We start from the raw sequence: 17,630 nt of genomic DNA, 5'->3' as shown, positions 1-17,630 counted from the left end.
CTGCCTTCTCTATTAAGACTATCAGCAACTGGAATACACCTCCAGCATAAGTTAACCACTTAAACCCCAGCACACGTATTGTGGGGAAAGCTTTTGCAGGAAAATAGCAGATCGACAAGCTCACAACGTGTCGCAACTGAGCTTGTCGGTCGGCTATTTTCTGCGAGTGCCTTCCCCACAATAACAGAAAATACACTAGTATATAGCCCTGAGGGACTCCGCTCAACCATATATGGGGTTTAAGTGGTCAAGGAGTAGCAGCTCGTTGGGCAGCTTCACAGCCAGTGAAAACATGGCTTAAGGTTAAACAAACATGTAATTACTAATATCTGCACTGCATTTGGTTGTATAGCTAATGCACAATTTGAAAGCGCCACACTTAATGCATATGCCTACACTTTATTACCCCCAATGTCTATCATGTGTTGTGAAATATTCGCATTGCTATTGTTGATTTTGCGGTTTATATATGCTTATTAACTGTAGCCTGCCAAGGGACTGCTGATTTATGTCTAACAATAAAGTAACGGTCTAATAAACAAGGGCCACTCTGTTTTCTGTTCAGGCCCAAGAAGACAAATCTTTCCCCAAGTAGCCACTAGACTTGACAGACTCATAGCTAAAACTTCCTTTGGGGATCCGTTTGTGTCCCTGCTGCTGAAGAATATTACAGAGCAATGGTGATGGTCTGTTAAAACAAATCATGTCCCTTTAGGCTATCCCGAAAGGAAGCTACCTCCCTGACTGCTTATGGAAAGAATAATCATAATAATTGTATAAAATTGTACCTATATTTTCCATTTCATTTGTGGCCATCTGTCAGCCAGGTAGTGACATGTGCAACTCTTTATGTTACAAAGATGTGTGTAGGGCTGTATATGTGGTTCCGGACCACCCAACATACATTAGATAAAGATAGACCCTTGGGGCTGTTACTCAACAACCAGGCATCCAGTGATTTGGTAAGTATTTTGAGTTTAAGCCAAGAAGCAACCAACTGCATACATGACTACAGATGTTGATGCATTATGCTTTGTAAGATTAGTATGTTGGAATTTTTATAGTACAATCTCTCGATCCCTCCCCTCTCAGCCTGTACTAGATGAGTTGCATGTTCAGGCAGCTACAAACGGCAACAATTACAGATGTGGTAAAGATGTGATGGAAATTAAAATGCAACCGATGACAGACGTCTATTATATGAGGGGAATGCAGGGCTAAAATGTTCTCTTGCCCCAGAGACAGAGAAAGGCAAGCACAAGGCATGCAATTAATGTCAATCCCATGTAGGTACAGTATTTGTGTCTTAATTGTTGATTTTTGTGTGTGTAATCTCGACAGCATTGCAAATGAGGGTATAAACCTCAATGCTCTTTTCGAGAATAAATAAAGGTTTCAATCAATTTGTCATGTTTTGTTCCTAATTGTGGAAACATGTGTTTAGTTTCATAGCCTACATTTAGCATTGTCCAATAAAGTGAGGCAGGGCCCACAAAAGAGCCGTCAAATTAAACCACTTTAACCCCAACTACAGTTAATAAATTCCAAACATGTATAATGCAGACTTCTTTAAAACAGGGTTGAACTTTAGACTGTCTATATTGTTAACCTGTGCTTTATGGGCAATGACATAGCCTACATTTTACCAGTATTTTCCTCCTGAATATAGCCTACACAAATCTTGCTCTAGTCTACTCTAGACTACAACTCATAGGGGTAAAATTGTTATTCTCTATTAAGTATATATTGTAAATATATACAATATACAATTATACTACTAAGTCGATTTGCCTGATATAAAACTGCTGTCAAAATACATCTTATTAGCTGCATGCAGCCCCATCATTAATCTTAGTGTTGATCAAAAATTACAATTACAGGCAAAGCAGACCACTAGAGACAAGTTGTACTTCGTCGTACAGTTGCATGAAAACAGAGGCTTGCGGTGTAAACGTTGTGAGCTTGTAGTAGATCGGCTATTTTCATTTAACATTACAAGTGAAGTGCATGGTCTGAGTGAAGATCAACCATACAATGCAAAGCGTTAAGTTTCAAATTCGATAACCAGCTCACTAATCATGTCTACTTCTATGCAGTCACGTCTGCGCCTGCCACCAGATGTTTGGGACCATTTATCAAAAATTGACAAACATCGTAGCAGAGGTGTAAAGTAACTAGTACATGTACTCAAGTACAACTTTGAGGTATTTTTTAATTTACTGGAGTATTCATTCTTCAGTACTTTTACTCCACTGCATCTGAGGCAAATATTATACTTTTACTGTACTATACTTATTTGAAAACTTGAAACTAGTTACTTTGTAGATTTTGATTATTACAACATACATTAACCACTTCAGCCTATTCATTTCGGCCATTTGAAAATAGCCAATCTACAAGCTCACAATGTGTTGCATCGCAATGCATTAAGAGCTTGTAGATCTGCTATTTTCGAAACTTTTGTTACTTTGAGTACATTTTGATACCAATACTTTTACTCAAGTACATTTTGAATTCCGGGCTTTTACTTGTGACAGAGTATCTCTACTTGCAGTATTGATGCTTTATTGATAAAGATGCGAGTACTTTTTCCACCACTGTACCTCGGGGTCGGATCCTGCCCGGCGCTCCTCCGTTGTCACCGGTGAACACACGGCTGAGTTCAGGACAATCAACGCCGCTAGAGTCAACCTCCATGTCGGCCAGATGAAGCCGTCACCACGCCGGTCCGGAGGTCCATGGTGCCACAGTAACATCACATCACACGCGGATCACGGGATAGAAACATGCATTTCTGTTCACAGAGCTATACCAATATTTAATTTACAGTGTAATTAATTGAGTGGATAGCCTACCATTATTTATTTTACTGTATCATTAATTGAGCGGACTTAAACTGGACAAGGCAGAGCCGTTTCTTTACTAGATCACTGAAGCAGAGCCGATTCGTCACTGGATCACTGAAAGCAGAGCCGATTCTTCCCTAGATCAATGTAGTGAGACATGTCACCTCTCCATCCATCCCTCTGTAAAGACGGAGACTTAAAGCCAGTACATTAGTGGGGAGGGAGGGCCGTCGCCGCCCACTTACTGCTGGGCTACATAAAACGCTGAAGGCAAAATACCAGAGCATTTCACATTGTCTTCTTCCCTACATTCACCACTAGCCTGCTGTAGCTCTGATGCAACTGGACCTTTTGACTTGGTGGTGGACTGGGGAACATTTCATATTCACAAGTGCAAATTGGCCAGGAAACCACAGTTCAAACACATAACATATTGGAACATTACTTGAAATTAAAAACACAATTCTGGTCCATTTCTTTAGTTGTTATGATACACACACACACACACACATATAGTTTTGCATTCTTGTTTTGTCAATTTGTATCGTCTTAAAGGATATATAATGTATAAATAAAACTTTCCACCATCAGAACGCTTTGGTTTAACAGAATAGTGAGAAGCAAGCTTTCTGCATACCTACAAGAACAGGTGCATAGGAGTAGACCAAACTGGGGCCCAAAACGTACCAGAAAAACTCCCGCACGGTTCAAATACAAAACGTTGGTCGGGAGAACAATCCCCTCCATATCTTTCGTTTCGTAAATGAATGCTCTAGTTGATCACACTACAGCGTCACACAAAATTAGCAGATCCACAAGCTCGAAACGATGTGCGCAGCGTTTTGAGCTTGTAGATCTGCTACTTCTGCCGTTTATTCATTTGAAGCCTGAAAACAGTTTTGGACATAATGGTTTCCACCCAACAGACAAAGAAATAAGTTAATGGGATAGCAACGGAGATATCCTGATGAAGGTCTAAAACCAAAACGTTGCATTCCCCATACAAGTATTTGCTTTTGCATTTGAAGACGTGTGCAGGAGTAAAATGGAATAGAAAAACACAGACACAGAAGATTAAAGATCACGACAGTTTTAATATCTTGAAAAAAAAAAAAACATAACCCCTCCCAAGTAAAACATCGTTCTTACAAAACAATGGGTACGAACTCTAACCTCACAAAAAAACACCTGGACTTAAGATTCTGAGAAACGCATGATGATGTACAAAGAAAAATAAACAAAGACAATAAAGAAAAAACATTCGACCCTATACAGACAAACTGCCAATCCTCAGCCCAAAAGTCCCTGTTCACAGTAGTTGCACATCCCTTCCTCGCCAACAGTGCGACCAGAGGGCGATCCACAGGATACGTTGGCAATGAAAGGTATGCAAATCAGAGTCCTCAATCTTTCTCCCCCCCCCCCCGCCCCCATCTCTCATCCCCTCCTCCCCCCCCCAGCCTCACAACCCTCCCACCACCCCTAATAACCCCTGGGCTGGAATGGAGTTCTGTCAGCTGCATCCCTAGTATGGCCGGTCTCTTCTGTCTTCTCTATGGTCACCTCTGTGGGACAGACGAGGACAAACGCTTTTAAATTTACAACCAGTTCAATGAGACCAGAACACAGGATGAAACATGATTAGAATCTCTTAGCCACACTAACCCCGGCGTCCCCACTTTGGGCAGTTTGTTATAGGCGAAATAATAGCCCAATACAAAATGTATACACGTACACTGCCTTAAGTACACGAACAGCCCAACATTACAGCAAAAATGGATGTGAAAATAGCTGATCTACAAGCTCACAAGTATACGAGTGCCATAAGATTATTAATGGGCTTATACAAAAAGCTTTTTTTCCTCCTCTCTTTTAACCAAAAATGTGCTCCTGGGCTTACTTATGGAATGTTTTGACATGCAATTTTTATTGGTTTTCTGGATCCCTGGCTCCAAGCATGAGATTTAAAATTTAACATAACTCTAGGCTAAACATTTAAGAGTAGGGATGTCCGATATTATCGGCCTCCCGATATTATCGGCCGATATTAGCATAAAAATTGATATCGGGAAAATATCGGTATCGGTTTTTGAAAAAAAAAAAACATTTTTTTTTTTTTGCTTTATAAATAAGTTACAGGAGTTCTTACTGTATATGGTGTGTGTGTGATATGAAATTTGAGCTTACCCTAATCACAATAATCCCCGCATATATCGGTATCGGTTGATATCGGTAATTAAGAGTTGGACAATATCGGTATATCGGTTATCGGTAAAAAAGCCAATATCGGACAACCCTATTTAAGAGCTATGGTATTTATTTCAGACCTCCAACAAGCTAGTGAAGACGATCCTGAAGTTGTGTCAATGCGCCCTCTACTGGATAAGAGTCAAAAATACATTTGAACGGGCACCCAGTGGTTCACACCACACCACCACATGCTGCTGGTCCTGCTCTCAGATCCCCGTCTGAATCCAACCTGAGGCACTTTACTGTCTGCCACCCCCGCCTCTCTCATATGCCCGACTCTCTGTTCACTTTCTTTTGTGTCTGAGTTCACTGTCCCATCTGAATAAAGCAGAAATTGCTAAAAACATATCTTAAAAATAATACATTTGAACTTTGCCAACGAGAGCCAATGCAGCCAACATTAAGGGCAAAATGTGTTAAGCATGTCCTCTTCAACTCACCGTCCTCCCATTTTGTATCCTCCACCTCCGCCTCCACCTCCGTAGCCTCCGCCGCCGCCGCCACCACCGTAGCCTCCGCCTCCGCGGTCACCTCCACGGAATCCCCCGCGGCCCCTGAATCCACCGCCGCCTCTGTCCCCTCCATATCCACCTCTACCACCACCACCACCGCCACGATCTAACAGGATCATTGGGGAAAAATGAAGGTAAATCAATACAGGAAATTCTTTAAGAGACGGCGATTTGAGGATTATTTGCAAAATCAGCGAAGTTTAACCACTTCAACCCTAAAGGTCCTTACACACCGGGGGCGATTTTTTTCATGCGAATAATACGTTTTTTTTTTAAAAACCTTATAAAGTCAATGCAAGTTTCCACATCAGTTACGCCGAGCGAAAAAGCGTCTTATTTATTCGGACCGAGTCCGAATTTTGCGTGTATTCGCATAGTCGCCGGTGTGTAATGACCTTAACAACCATAATTCTGGACATGTCCTATTAGACGAACATTCAGCAAAAATAGCCGATCTACAAGCTCAAACTGAGTCTTAATCGCAGCTCGTTGTGAGCTTGTTAGACCGGCTATTTTTGGCTACGAAATTTGACATAAGAGGGAAAAAAGGAGGGGACCCAGTAAAGACCCCTTGAGGACCCCGGTCAATGAAATATAATGGGGATTAAGAAGTTATTCATTATAAAACAGGCTATATTTCTCAGCTGAGGTAAAGGGTGGGTTTGCTGATTGAGAGAAATTAGAAAATATGTGAATGGATCTGGGAGATGAGCCACTATGAGTAAATGTTGTATAACCACCCTATACTGTATACTATGTTTAACCACTTAAACCCTATATGCTTGTCCGGAGCTTTATAGTACACTACACACATACTGGTTCTTATCAGTGTGACGTTGTCTGATAAGGGGTCTATACTAGTGACTTTCAGCTTTCAACTGTGCATTAAATAAATATCTTCCCTGAAAATAGCCGATCGACAAGCTCACAAGACATGCCCAAAATAGGGACTCTAGGGTTCATATGGTTAAACTGCATTCCGTGGCATTTTTCAATCCAGCAGGATCACGTACCTCCTCCTCCAAAGCTGTCCCCAGGTTTGGGCGCGCCGCACTTGTTGCATTCATACCGCCGTGCGAAATTCATGTTGCCGCATGAGCTGAGAAAAGGGCAAGAGACAGTGTGAGTACCCATCACATTTTATTACTAATGCCACTCATAATGTGATGAGTCATCATGGAAGAGAAACCTTGTGAGTTTTTTTTTTGCCTTTCCCATTCAGGTAAATGTCATATTTAAGAACAGACATCTCTGAACATGACTAACAAACCTATACCAAGAGCCAAACTTTTTGGTTCCATTTATAAAGGTGCAATTTGTATGTTTAATGTCCTTCCTGGGATTCGAAACCCTGGTCTCTCATGTGGGAGACCAAACTCGCCCATTCTGCCAAGACGGAATCCCCGCTTGGCCAAGAGAACATTGCACTTATGAACTTCAACTGATTGTAGTAATATTGCCTGGTGTCCTACCCGACACCAAAGGGCCGGGTCTAACTTTCTCAATGGACGAGCAGGGAGAGTCTCTGCTTTCCTTCATTTCAACCAACATGAATATCACAATGGAGAACCAACATGACAGTGGAATCTCATATACCTGTTGGGACAGGGCCAGTCTCCTCCCTTCACGTCAAAGCTAGGTCCTCCACCTCCGCGTCCTCTAAAACCTGACACAGCAAGAACAACATTATATACCTGCGAGCAAAGTCAAGAGCAAAGTCATTCAAAACGCATCACAACTTGGATACCGCCTGACAGTTACACGTACCACCTCCGCCGCCTCTTCCTCCTCCTCCACCTCTCCCTCCTCCTCCTCCTCCTCCACTAGCACCTCCCCTCTGTGTGAACTCAGCTCTCCGGGTGGCAAAAGACACTTTGATGGCTTTGCCTTGGAACTCCTTGCCTACATGAAAATAAATCAGAATGTTATTTTTACAATTGCTTTGATATAGATTGTGATGCGTGACATCAAAAAGAGCAACAAAAAAGAGTCGATCTATTAGCATTGTGATTTTCTGGAGTCTTAAAAAATGTTCATGATATATGTTACTCAATTGGTTACAGTAGACCAGTGAGGAATGCTCTTGCCTCTTACCATCAAACCATTCAATGGCAGCTTTGGCAGATGGTGGATCTTCATAAGAGACGGTGGCCTCTCCTTTTAGCCTTCCAGTGGCCTTGTCAGAGTAAAGGTTGATCATGAGCTGGCCAGTCTTCTTGTTCACCTACATTAAAAAGAGATCAGTCCTTAAAAGTGTGTTGGTTTTCAAAGGCTGGTGGGGGGGGGGGGGGGGGGGGGGGCGCATCTGTCATTTTTTGATTTGAGCTAAAAATCATTATTTTACACTTTGGCTTTTCAAAAACAGCAGATATACAAGCGCTACGAGCTTGTAGATCTGCCATTTTTTGAAAAATTGTGAAAATGTGTGCAAATCTTTGAATATATATATTATTAAAGCGAACATTTTCAACTCAAATCTTTGCTTCGGGGACCCCCTTGAACAAAATATTTTGAGATGGGGTCTGCGGCCAAATACATATCATTTTGGGGGTCCTTGACATGAAAAAGATTGAGCACCACTGATATAGAAACATACGTTTTTCAGAACACTGCTGGGATTTAGGAGACATGTAGAATCGGCTTCAGGTCTTAATGGGTTAAGGAGATCATTAATACGCATACGTTTTAGAAAATGTAGTGGCTTCAGGTTTCACATTTGCCAGTGAGTGATTGCTTACGAGGCATCAGTGGAACAGCCTCATACAGCAGTGAATGTGAAGAGCAAGAGAGGTGGGGCTGCCTGTGTCAAAATGCATTCTATACTAAATGTATAGTGCACACAGGGTTCAGAGGGTACCATACCTTGATGACACCAATCTGTTTGAAATAGTCGCCCACTTGCTGAGTTGTGACTTCCTCTGACAGTCCTTGAACAAAGATGGTGTTGTTGTCGGAGTTGTCGTCGCTCCCGCTGCTGCCGCCCCCGGCTATAATGGACAAGATCGAGGAGAGACAAACGTTACCAGTTGTACCCAAGTTAGAACCCATATCATGACAAAGTTAGGTGACTACTGCATTAGAATCTACAAAGTATTTGATTAAAGGATAAAGTGACAGTTTAAATTAGCCTTTAGTATTAACCCATTAAGACCTGATTCTTACTAATGTCTTCTAAATCCAGTTTTCTGAAAAACGTATGTTTCTATATCAGTGGTTCTCAAACTTTTTCATGTCAAGGACCCCCAAAATGATATGTATTTGGCCGCCGACCCACAGCTCAAAATATTTTGTTCCAAGGACCCCCCAGAAGCAAAGATTTTAGTTAAAAATGTTCGCTTTAAAAGAATATAAATATATTAATTTGCACACATTTTCTCGATTTTTCAAAAATAGCAGATCTACAAGCTCATAGCGCGGCACTCGGCGCTGCGCTATGAGCTTGCATATCTGCTATTTTTGAATAGCCAAAGTGTAAAATAATGCTTTTTAGCTCAAATGAAAAAGTGACACAGATGCGTCCCAGGTCCTAATGGGTTAAGTTAGCACCCCCACAATCTCATAGAAGTCAAAAGCTTAAATCAAACTGATCCTTACATGGTTCATCCCTTGAACTGTAGTCTCGAGAGCCTGTAACACAGCAGAGTAGAGAATGGAGGGGAAACCGTGAGAAAGGAATCTAACAACATATGCAGTGGTCCATAACAAACAAATACTCATTCAACTTGATTCCTACAAATGTGATGCATAAAGCTACTTTTTTTTGTTTTTTTTTAAAGATCTCATTCAACAAAGTCCATGTTTGTTTACAGCTTCCTGCAGTGTGTTTCGAGACGGTTGCATCATATACCAACACCTTGCAACAAGGACAGAAATTGTTTTTCCTTTGTTTGGAGTTTAGAAAAATAAAAACCACCAGAATGTCTCCAGGTCTAGAATGTTTTACCTTCTTCGCATCAGGCACACATACACCTCCTTCCTTCCTCCTCTGGCATTTTTAACATTCAACCCATGTCCTCATGCAACAGTAGTACCATTATTTTATAACTCAGGCTCCATTGTTCTTTTACCATATTCTGAAGACCATTTAAAAGAAATCCTGTTAACAGGTGGAGTCCCTTGGGATTTGAACATGAAAATGGTGGCATTCATTTTTGTTTTGTTTCCCCCACACCCTTCCTCTCTTGATCCCTCTCCCTCCCTCTGTTTTTTTTCCCTTTCTTCCTTCTCTTTCCTAATATCTAAATTCTCTCCTCCCCCACCGAGACAGTTCTGATGCTCGTCACTTACCACCGAATTTATTGTAGCCACCTCGGTCACCACCTCTGCAGAGGAAAAATTGGAGATATTGATGGCTTTTCCTTTGTCCCAACCGGGAGCTCAAAGCTCCCCTACATCACCATCATCAGTATGCACAGTCCCGCCACGGTGTGCGACTATGGTAGGAATGCCTCACACGAGGGGAATGCGTTAGTTCTTGGACAGTGCAGATCAGTGAACAGACGACTAGACATCTCTGGCTCAACAGAAGCCAAGCTTACGAGTGAAAACACCCAGTTATCGTGTCACTGAATCTTTACACAATTTTGATTGTTTTAGGTTAACCACTTAAACCCTATATACTTACTAGTTGACGGGAGTTCCCCATGGGCTATGCTAGGCCTCCTCCAGTTTTCGTTCGACACTAAATATCTTCGCTGAAAATAGCACATCTACAAGCTCACAATGCGGCGTTACGCAATGCGAGCTTGTAGATATGCTATTTTCGCCGAAAAGGCACACTAGGGTTCAAGTGGTACGGTCAGATTGAATTTAAAAAACAGCCGAGTTGCCATGTTAACGCTGTACATTTTGAGGTAAAAAGGTCCAAATTAGCATTCATGTCTGTGGCACTCGATAAGCGCTCTTCCACCGAGTGCATGTGTACGCTCCTTTAACTGAGGTCCAAGTTTTATGTCAATCACTTTGACACCTGTAGTATAAAACGCAGATCCATGTTAACACATCACACATCTTTTGCCAACGTCAAATATTTACAACACTTTGAATGAAACCTGTTGAATGTTGTGAAGCAGCTCAGAATGTGGCTCCAGTTCTTTAAGTGCATTCGTTTCCAAGGAAGTATTTCATCGTTTAGCAAGAAACTTCTTCATGAGGGGAAACGGCAAAATAGACCAAAAAGAAAATCAGGGTGTATGGCTGCTGCTAATAGTCATCTACAAACAACTGTCCACTGGGAATCATTTACAGCCAGAGCAGTCATGATAGTAAATTGTTTTTTTTTACTTGGATGATGGTCACGTTATATAAATCCATTAATCCAGACATTTCTCTTGTCTGCATTTGATGATCGATTAACCTATAAGGTTATGTATGTACTCTGCGCTTGATGATTCACTAACCAATGTACCTTACCTTACGTACTCTGCGTTTGATGATTCACTAACCTAATGTACCTTATGTATAACAAATTTCCTATGTGACTGACAAGTGGCTGTAATTGCATGGCCTTTTCTTTCACCCGTTTTACAAAAATTGCACTATTTTCAGTAGGGAAAAAGACTTCAAAGAGTGCTCATACCAAAGAACTCTGAGGTCTCGTCAAGCACCGTCTGGCTTCGAAACAACACCGGCCCATTTATACAATTAACTTTAGTTAGAGCTCTCTCCAAACCCCCCACCCCCCCCAAAAAACGAAAAAAGAAATAGCCATTCAAAACAAACTGGCCAATCAACTTCCTACCCTACACAGGCAGGGATGGGTGCATTAACTACTACGTAGTCAGAGGGATATGACATGGGATGGGACGATAATTGATATTGTGATAAAAAGCGCTCACAATTATCATATCGCGGCCTTACACTAGGACAAATTAGCTTTGTTGAGCTGCAAATTCAGTACCACTTAAACCCTCTATACTTAATAAAAACAGACCTGCAATCAATCCGCCAAAAATAGCAGATCTACAAGCTCACAACGCATTGCAGTAGATCGGCTATTTTTGGCAAACATTTCCCCCCACAATAGGGATGCTGAGGATTCAAGTGGTTAACAAAAGTGGCATTTTTTTTTTTTCCCCCGCAATTATTTTTGGCCACAATACTCGTGACATGTCATTTTCATATCGTCCCATCCCTAGATATGACTGCTGTACGATGGGGCCTAGAAAACTCCTGGTTCAACAAGCATGTACCGGTGTCCATCTGAGGGCTCTGCTGATGTAGTAAACCAGTGGGTCCTGAGTGAAGCGCGCAAAGCCCTTTCAAGAACATATCAACCACCACTCAAGAGATAACCCACCACTGAAAATGTACATGCATGTCAGGCGTCCATTAAAAGTGCTTGATCGAGACAATTCTAAATGAGTCGTGTAGGAATAATAAAGAAATATGAATGAAGACAACCAGGGAACTGGAGCATAATGTGGATGGCATGTGGCTTTATCGTGGGTCTATATGGGGATGGAAGGCTCCTACTTGATGGGTGTATTCATGCAATGGCGGGGGGCTTAGATAAGTGACGTCTACTTTGACACAGGGTGTGTGGTACCTTAGGGGCAGTGGCGCTCTGCAACTTACCCCATGCCAGGAGGTCCGCCTCTTCCACCGCGGTCATACCCGCTACTGCGCTCGTAGCCGCCGCCGCCACCACCACCACCGCGGTCACCGCTGCCATAGCTACGGTCACCTCCACCACCATATCCTCCGCCGCGGTCACCGCCATATCCGCCGCCGCGGTCTCCGCCATAGCCACTGCTGCCGCGGTCTCCTCCTCCTCCTCCTCTCCCTCGTCCTCTGTAACCGCCTCCCTCTGAGCGGTCTGAGCTCCCTTCGTCTCGGCCATACCTGCTGCCGCCGCGGCCGCCGCTTTCACCTTCGGCATCACCATCAACACAGACGAAACACACACACACTTTAAATACCATGCGATGCAATGTGCAAGACTATACTGATGAGGACATTCCATAAGCTAAAGCTATACATATTCACAATTTAGGCATTTAGCAGCTCTTATCCAGAGCGACTTGCAGTAAGCAAGGTAAAGACATACACAAAAGCAGAGATGCAGAGTGTGACCCACGAGTCACTAAAAATAGTTTTTTCTTTATTTGATATAATATTCACGGCCATTGTCTATCTGAAGAAGAAAAAGCACCTTCAGTCCAAATCTAATGTTGCCATCTCTCACCCTCCTGACAAAACAAAAGGCATCAACAACCCATTGTGCGTGGCACCTCTCCACATTAGCATGCACGGCCACTGTCTGACGGTCAGGTTTAGCATACTAAAAGGGCCAGTGTAAGGATGGAATGCTTTTCATGCAGTGCCTTGCATGTCTGAGATCTAATTCTGCCAAACCAGCTGAACTACAAGTTCTATATCTCCATTTCCTGTCTGTTCATGTCCCTTGTAGTCACAATATGACAGGTACAATGACCAACGGTTTGAAAGTGGAATTCATAATAATTTCAACGTCTGCATTTGTGAAAGCTGTGCGTAATGGTCATGCTGACCCGCGCTTAATATTGCCAGTTCCACGGCTGACTATATAAAACCAGAATTAGGCAAATATGAGGCTTTATAAAGCTGCCAAAAAGAATGCTCCTGCTTATTTCTGTCCCTGTGCGTACACGGTTTCATTCAATTTGTAGGCGTTTTCCCCAGACCTTAGCATTGGTCTCATTCACAAAGTTGGCTGCATGATAAATGTAACCATTAATCACATCTCCCATTCACCTGAAAGATGAATAAGTGCTGGTGCTAATGGCCATGTGCTTTGTACTATTGTTACGGTCAACTGTATTTAAGTTGGTAGATTAAGTGGCTGTATTCAAAGCCAAACATCAGATATCGCTCATCACACAAGTATAAAGAAAAACAGCTTTAAACATTAGGGCTTTAGTACTTTTTTAAAAATCAGATTAATACAATTGCTCAGAATTCTCACCGTCACTCCTCCTCCCTCCATAGCCGCCACCACCACTGCTAGCGTCTTGAGACTGGCCACCATAGGACCCCTGCTGACCATAAGAACCGCTGCCCGGTTGCTGCCCATAAGAAGCACCAGACCCCAATCCTCCTTGCTGTCCAAAAGACGCAGCCTTGTCGCCATATCTTTAAAAAAAGAAGTGTGTCATTATTATATTATATTTAAATACAATAGGGAAAACGCCCTACAAGCAAACATGTAATCCACCCATGTGAAAGAAGGAAATAAGCACTGGAATGTAAAACATTGAATTACAAAAACTTAATTAACTACAGTGCATATATGAACAGCTTTGTCAATTGCATTTTCAGCCAACCAAACATTTCACTAAATTGGATAACTTCTTAAAGGATTCACAGTATAAAGATTACACATCAGATGGTCTTTAGCCCTTTCAGTCCGGCAGCAATATTAAATAAATCTAGTCCTCAGACAGTGTAATCCTTTTTTCATTTTCATGTAGAAACCACAAGGGGAAAAACAAATTAAAATCCTGTTTTTTTTGGGAGGCAACAGTGAACCAAAGTCTTTGTGTTCTGTAGGGCTGTCACGATCATCACATTTTACGCAAATAATTGTGATTAACGATTTAATTGTGTTTTTGACATTTAACATTGGAACATAAATATAAATTACATTCGTTTGGCTTTTAGGCGTCGTAAACAAAAAAAAAACACAAGGCAGATAAGACAAATAACTTTCAGAAATGACTGACATATTTAATAACTTTGTACTTTCAAAATGTTTTAAATTGCGAGAAAAGCCGATCTCCAAGCTTGCAACGCGTTGTGAGCTTGAAGATCTGCCATTTCCACTATTTTTTGGGAAAATGTTTGACAAAGTACGAACATTTTTCAACAAGGAAACGATTATGCACCGATAATTGATTGGGTGATTATGTAATAATTGCGACATGCCATGTGATAAATGCCAGTGATCTTACCCAGCTGAATCCTGAGCGGCAGGTGGCGGCTGTCCATAACTGTCATAGGCCGGCTGGCTTCCATATCCTGCAGGCTGTGAAGGCTGGCTATAACTATCTGTGACAACAAACAATAATACATTTAAAAATGTTATATACACCTGTACGTACATACACAGACAAAATGGGCATATCCATTTATATGTTGGCTATTAAAAAAAAAACAGACCTACAAGCTCACGAGCAAGCATGTACATCTGCTTTTTGAATAGTTTTGATTATTTTATCACATAAATATTTTTTCTGAGGGTTCCTGGCACAACATATTTTTAGTCGGGGGTCCTTGACATGAAAAGGTGTGTGTGTGTGTGTGTGTGTGTGTGTGTGTGTGTGTGTGTGTGTGTATATATATATATATAAAACTGTTAAACAGTCCATCATGTATTTAACCAAAAGGGAATATCTGCTGATAAAGTAGGCCAGTAGGTCAATTGATGACCAGTGTTGCCATGTCTGCTTATTATAAGGCTATTATTATAAGACTATGGGCTCGTTTTTCTGTAAAGTCTCTTGTAAATATTGGTGGTATTGTTTCTTTGGGCTTGTCTCTAAAGTGTAGTTGCTCATTTTTGGAATTCCAACTGTTTCAAATATAAATGTCAAGGACCCCCCAAATGAATATGTAATTATAACCCCCCCCAATGTATATTTAAAAATGCTCATGTGGCCTATAGACCCTTCTTTTGGGCTTGTTTCATAGACCTGGTTGCTTATTTCTCACACAACCTGGCAACACTGCTGATGACCGGTCATACCTGATTGTCCCCCATAGCCAGCAGCAGCAGCAGCACCACCGTAGCCCGGACCTCCGTAAGAGCTGCCACCATTACCTTGACCGTAACCCTGAAAAGCACAAAGGACACTTAAGAGGCTATATTTACTCAAAACGGCCTGCTCTACATTAAGTACTCACGAGCTAAACGGGTGATTTGTAGTAAATTGTGAAGATTGTTACCTGCCCAGTCGGCGGACTGCCATATGATCCGTAACTATAATAAGATAACAAAAATAGAAATTAGTCAAATTAGAACCAAAATATTATCCCTGATTATTTCCATTTAAAGTAGTTTTGGTCACATTCCTAAGCCAATAATTTGAGTAGAACACTCTTTGAGTCACCTTCTGACTACCGGAGACTCCGCCAGTCATCAAATTATTGGTTTAGGAATGAGACAAAAAAAAAACATAAATTCATGGGGTGTGTAATGGATAGAAAATAAGTACTGTTTTTGAGTGAACTAATCCTTTAAACTTTGAGACTACTTATAAAAGAAAATTCAATTTAGTGTAATAATACCTTTGTGCCGCACCGGGCTGACCATAGCCCGAATCTGTGTAAAAAGAAAAGTGAGATTATTATTAGGCTTTGGAGATATACATGACATGAGAAAAACCTCAAAACCACTCAACCCTGTTGATGTGCATGGCATTCAAACAGAGCTGATGCCCTGATCTGTGTTGTGTTAATTTAAGCTCGCTTGCCCCTGAAAAGAATCAGATCTGTATTAACTTTCAGATCTGTGTTCTTTTACGGCAGTCGACACCGTTGTACTACGAAGTATAATAAAACGAGGCCTCCATCACCACCACGCCGTGCGGCGAAAATGGCGGTGAATTTCCACCGGGGTTTAGACTAGTACCTGGATCACAATACATAAAACATATATAAATAAATAATATTTATGTACAATTGACACAGTTAGTGTCAACAGCGTCCCCACGGGCGACCGTTTACACGTGTTTCACATGTAATCTAATCTCCGTCGCTCTCATTCAGGGCAAACAAAAGAAAGCCGGGGTCACAGTCAAGACCCAACAAAGATCAGCTAGCCGTTAGCAGTAGCACGCAGACACCGTTCAAATCACCAGCTAGCCTACATTAGCCAAGGAGTGTTGCCATGTCCGCCTATTTTCAGAGACTTTGGGCGTCGAATATTTCTGTACATTTGTTTGTAAATATTGGTTAGATGCGTCGGGTTGCGGTTTTATGGACTTGTTTCTTAAGTGTATAGTTGCCCGTTTCGAATGTTTTTAATTATTTTTTGAACCAGTGTTTTTTCTTAAATGTTGTGCCAGGGAGCATTTGTATTAGATTACATTTTATTGTAAGTTTTTGAAAATAGCAGATCTACAAACTCATTGTGAGCTTGTAGATCGGCTTTTTTCAAATAGCCGACGTATATACGTTTAAAAGAGCTCATGTAGTCAATATTAACTAATTTTGAGCTCGATTCCCTGGAACTGGCTGCTTATTTTTAACAAAACATGGCAACACTGCCAAGAAGTCAACCTCACACACAAACCAACACTCCCGTCGGATTATTACAGATAACCAATACGACGAGTCAATCATTACAGAACGTAATGGCATAATGTAACATTTAACAATGTCTATAATACAATTTTGTTTTACATTAAGCCAATGCAAAAAACAACCAAAGAGAGCAACGCGCGTTACGTTCCACGACATAGCCCGAGCCCCGTGGCCTCGCTCGCGCGGCTAGCTAAGCTAACGACTAGCCATGCTAAGCTAACGGCTTTTGATGCCATTTCTAACAGCGGTGCCTCCATGCATACAGACACATACATACATATCACCTGAAATGTGTGTGTGTGTATATGTAAATAACTTGGTGCAAGAGAAAATGTCTTACCAGAAGCCATTGTGCTTCCTCGTATGTCTTAAAACCACAAGAAGTTCTGTCTGCAACACAGTCGCACTGTATTAAAATCGTGGTATCATCAACACAGCAGCGACGACGAACGGATGCAGTCAAGAGAGCAGCAAGCACACCAAACCACTTCCTCTTTGGAGAGATTCTTCTTCTTCTGGTTCTAATGTCGGTTTCCGGCAAGCTGTACACTGGAGTGAACGCGTTAATGCTGCCCCCCACAGACAGTGGTGGACATAGCATGTACTCAAGTAAATACTCAAGTATTATTCACATAGGCTTTCATTTGTTGAAATTTAGAACATTTTCCCCCAAAATGTAAACAAAAAAAAAAGTAGAAAAAAAGAGACAACATGATGGTGGGGGTTTCAGGTTCTTGTG

General features: G+C 41.6%; 2 protein-coding genes across 3 annotated transcripts in view; both read right to left on the bottom strand.

The window, feature by feature from the left end:
* The window catches only part of mmp28 (matrix metallopeptidase 28), a 33,324-nt gene extending 30,303 nt beyond the window's left edge, over positions 1-3,021 (bottom strand). The window contains exon 1 of the mRNA XM_084063768.1: positions 2,604-3,021. Within this exon, the coding sequence (XP_083919894.1) occupies positions 2,604-2,756 (153 nt within the window). The 5' untranslated portion in view covers positions 2,757-3,021. The remainder of the gene's footprint in view (positions 1-2,603) is intronic.
* An 899-nt stretch (positions 3,022-3,920) lies between these two features.
* taf15 (TAF15 RNA polymerase II, TATA box binding protein (TBP)-associated factor) lies at positions 3,921-17,374 on the bottom strand. Of its 2 annotated transcripts, none has more exons than XM_084064337.1 (16): positions 17,232-17,374; positions 15,875-15,908; positions 15,533-15,566; positions 15,333-15,420; positions 14,539-14,635; positions 13,554-13,720; positions 12,185-12,479; positions 9,896-9,930; positions 9,203-9,235; positions 8,471-8,595; positions 7,703-7,832; positions 7,376-7,510; positions 7,205-7,274; positions 6,622-6,707; positions 5,537-5,714; positions 3,921-4,411 (listed from the first exon to the last, which is right to left on the bottom strand). In XM_084064337.1, the coding sequence occupies exons 1-16, from the start codon at positions 17,239-17,241 to the stop codon at positions 4,372-4,374; spliced, it is 1,557 nt and encodes a 518-aa protein (XP_083920463.1). In that variant the 5' UTR covers positions 17,242-17,374; the 3' UTR covers positions 3,921-4,371. The 2 variants fall into 2 exon arrangements, with proteins under 2 accessions (XP_083920463.1, XP_083920462.1); XM_084064336.1 differs by having other exon boundaries at positions 12,185-12,495; positions 13,555-13,720; positions 17,232-17,373.
* Positions 17,375-17,630: the final 256 nt, after the last annotated feature.

This window comes from Gymnoscopelus microlampas (genome assembly GCF_963454915.1).
Source record: "Gymnoscopelus microlampas genome assembly, chromosome: 8".
Classification (NCBI taxonomy): Eukaryota; Metazoa; Chordata; class Actinopteri; order Myctophiformes; family Myctophidae; genus Gymnoscopelus; species Gymnoscopelus microlampas.
This window is presented reverse-complemented; position numbering and strand designations above follow the sequence as displayed.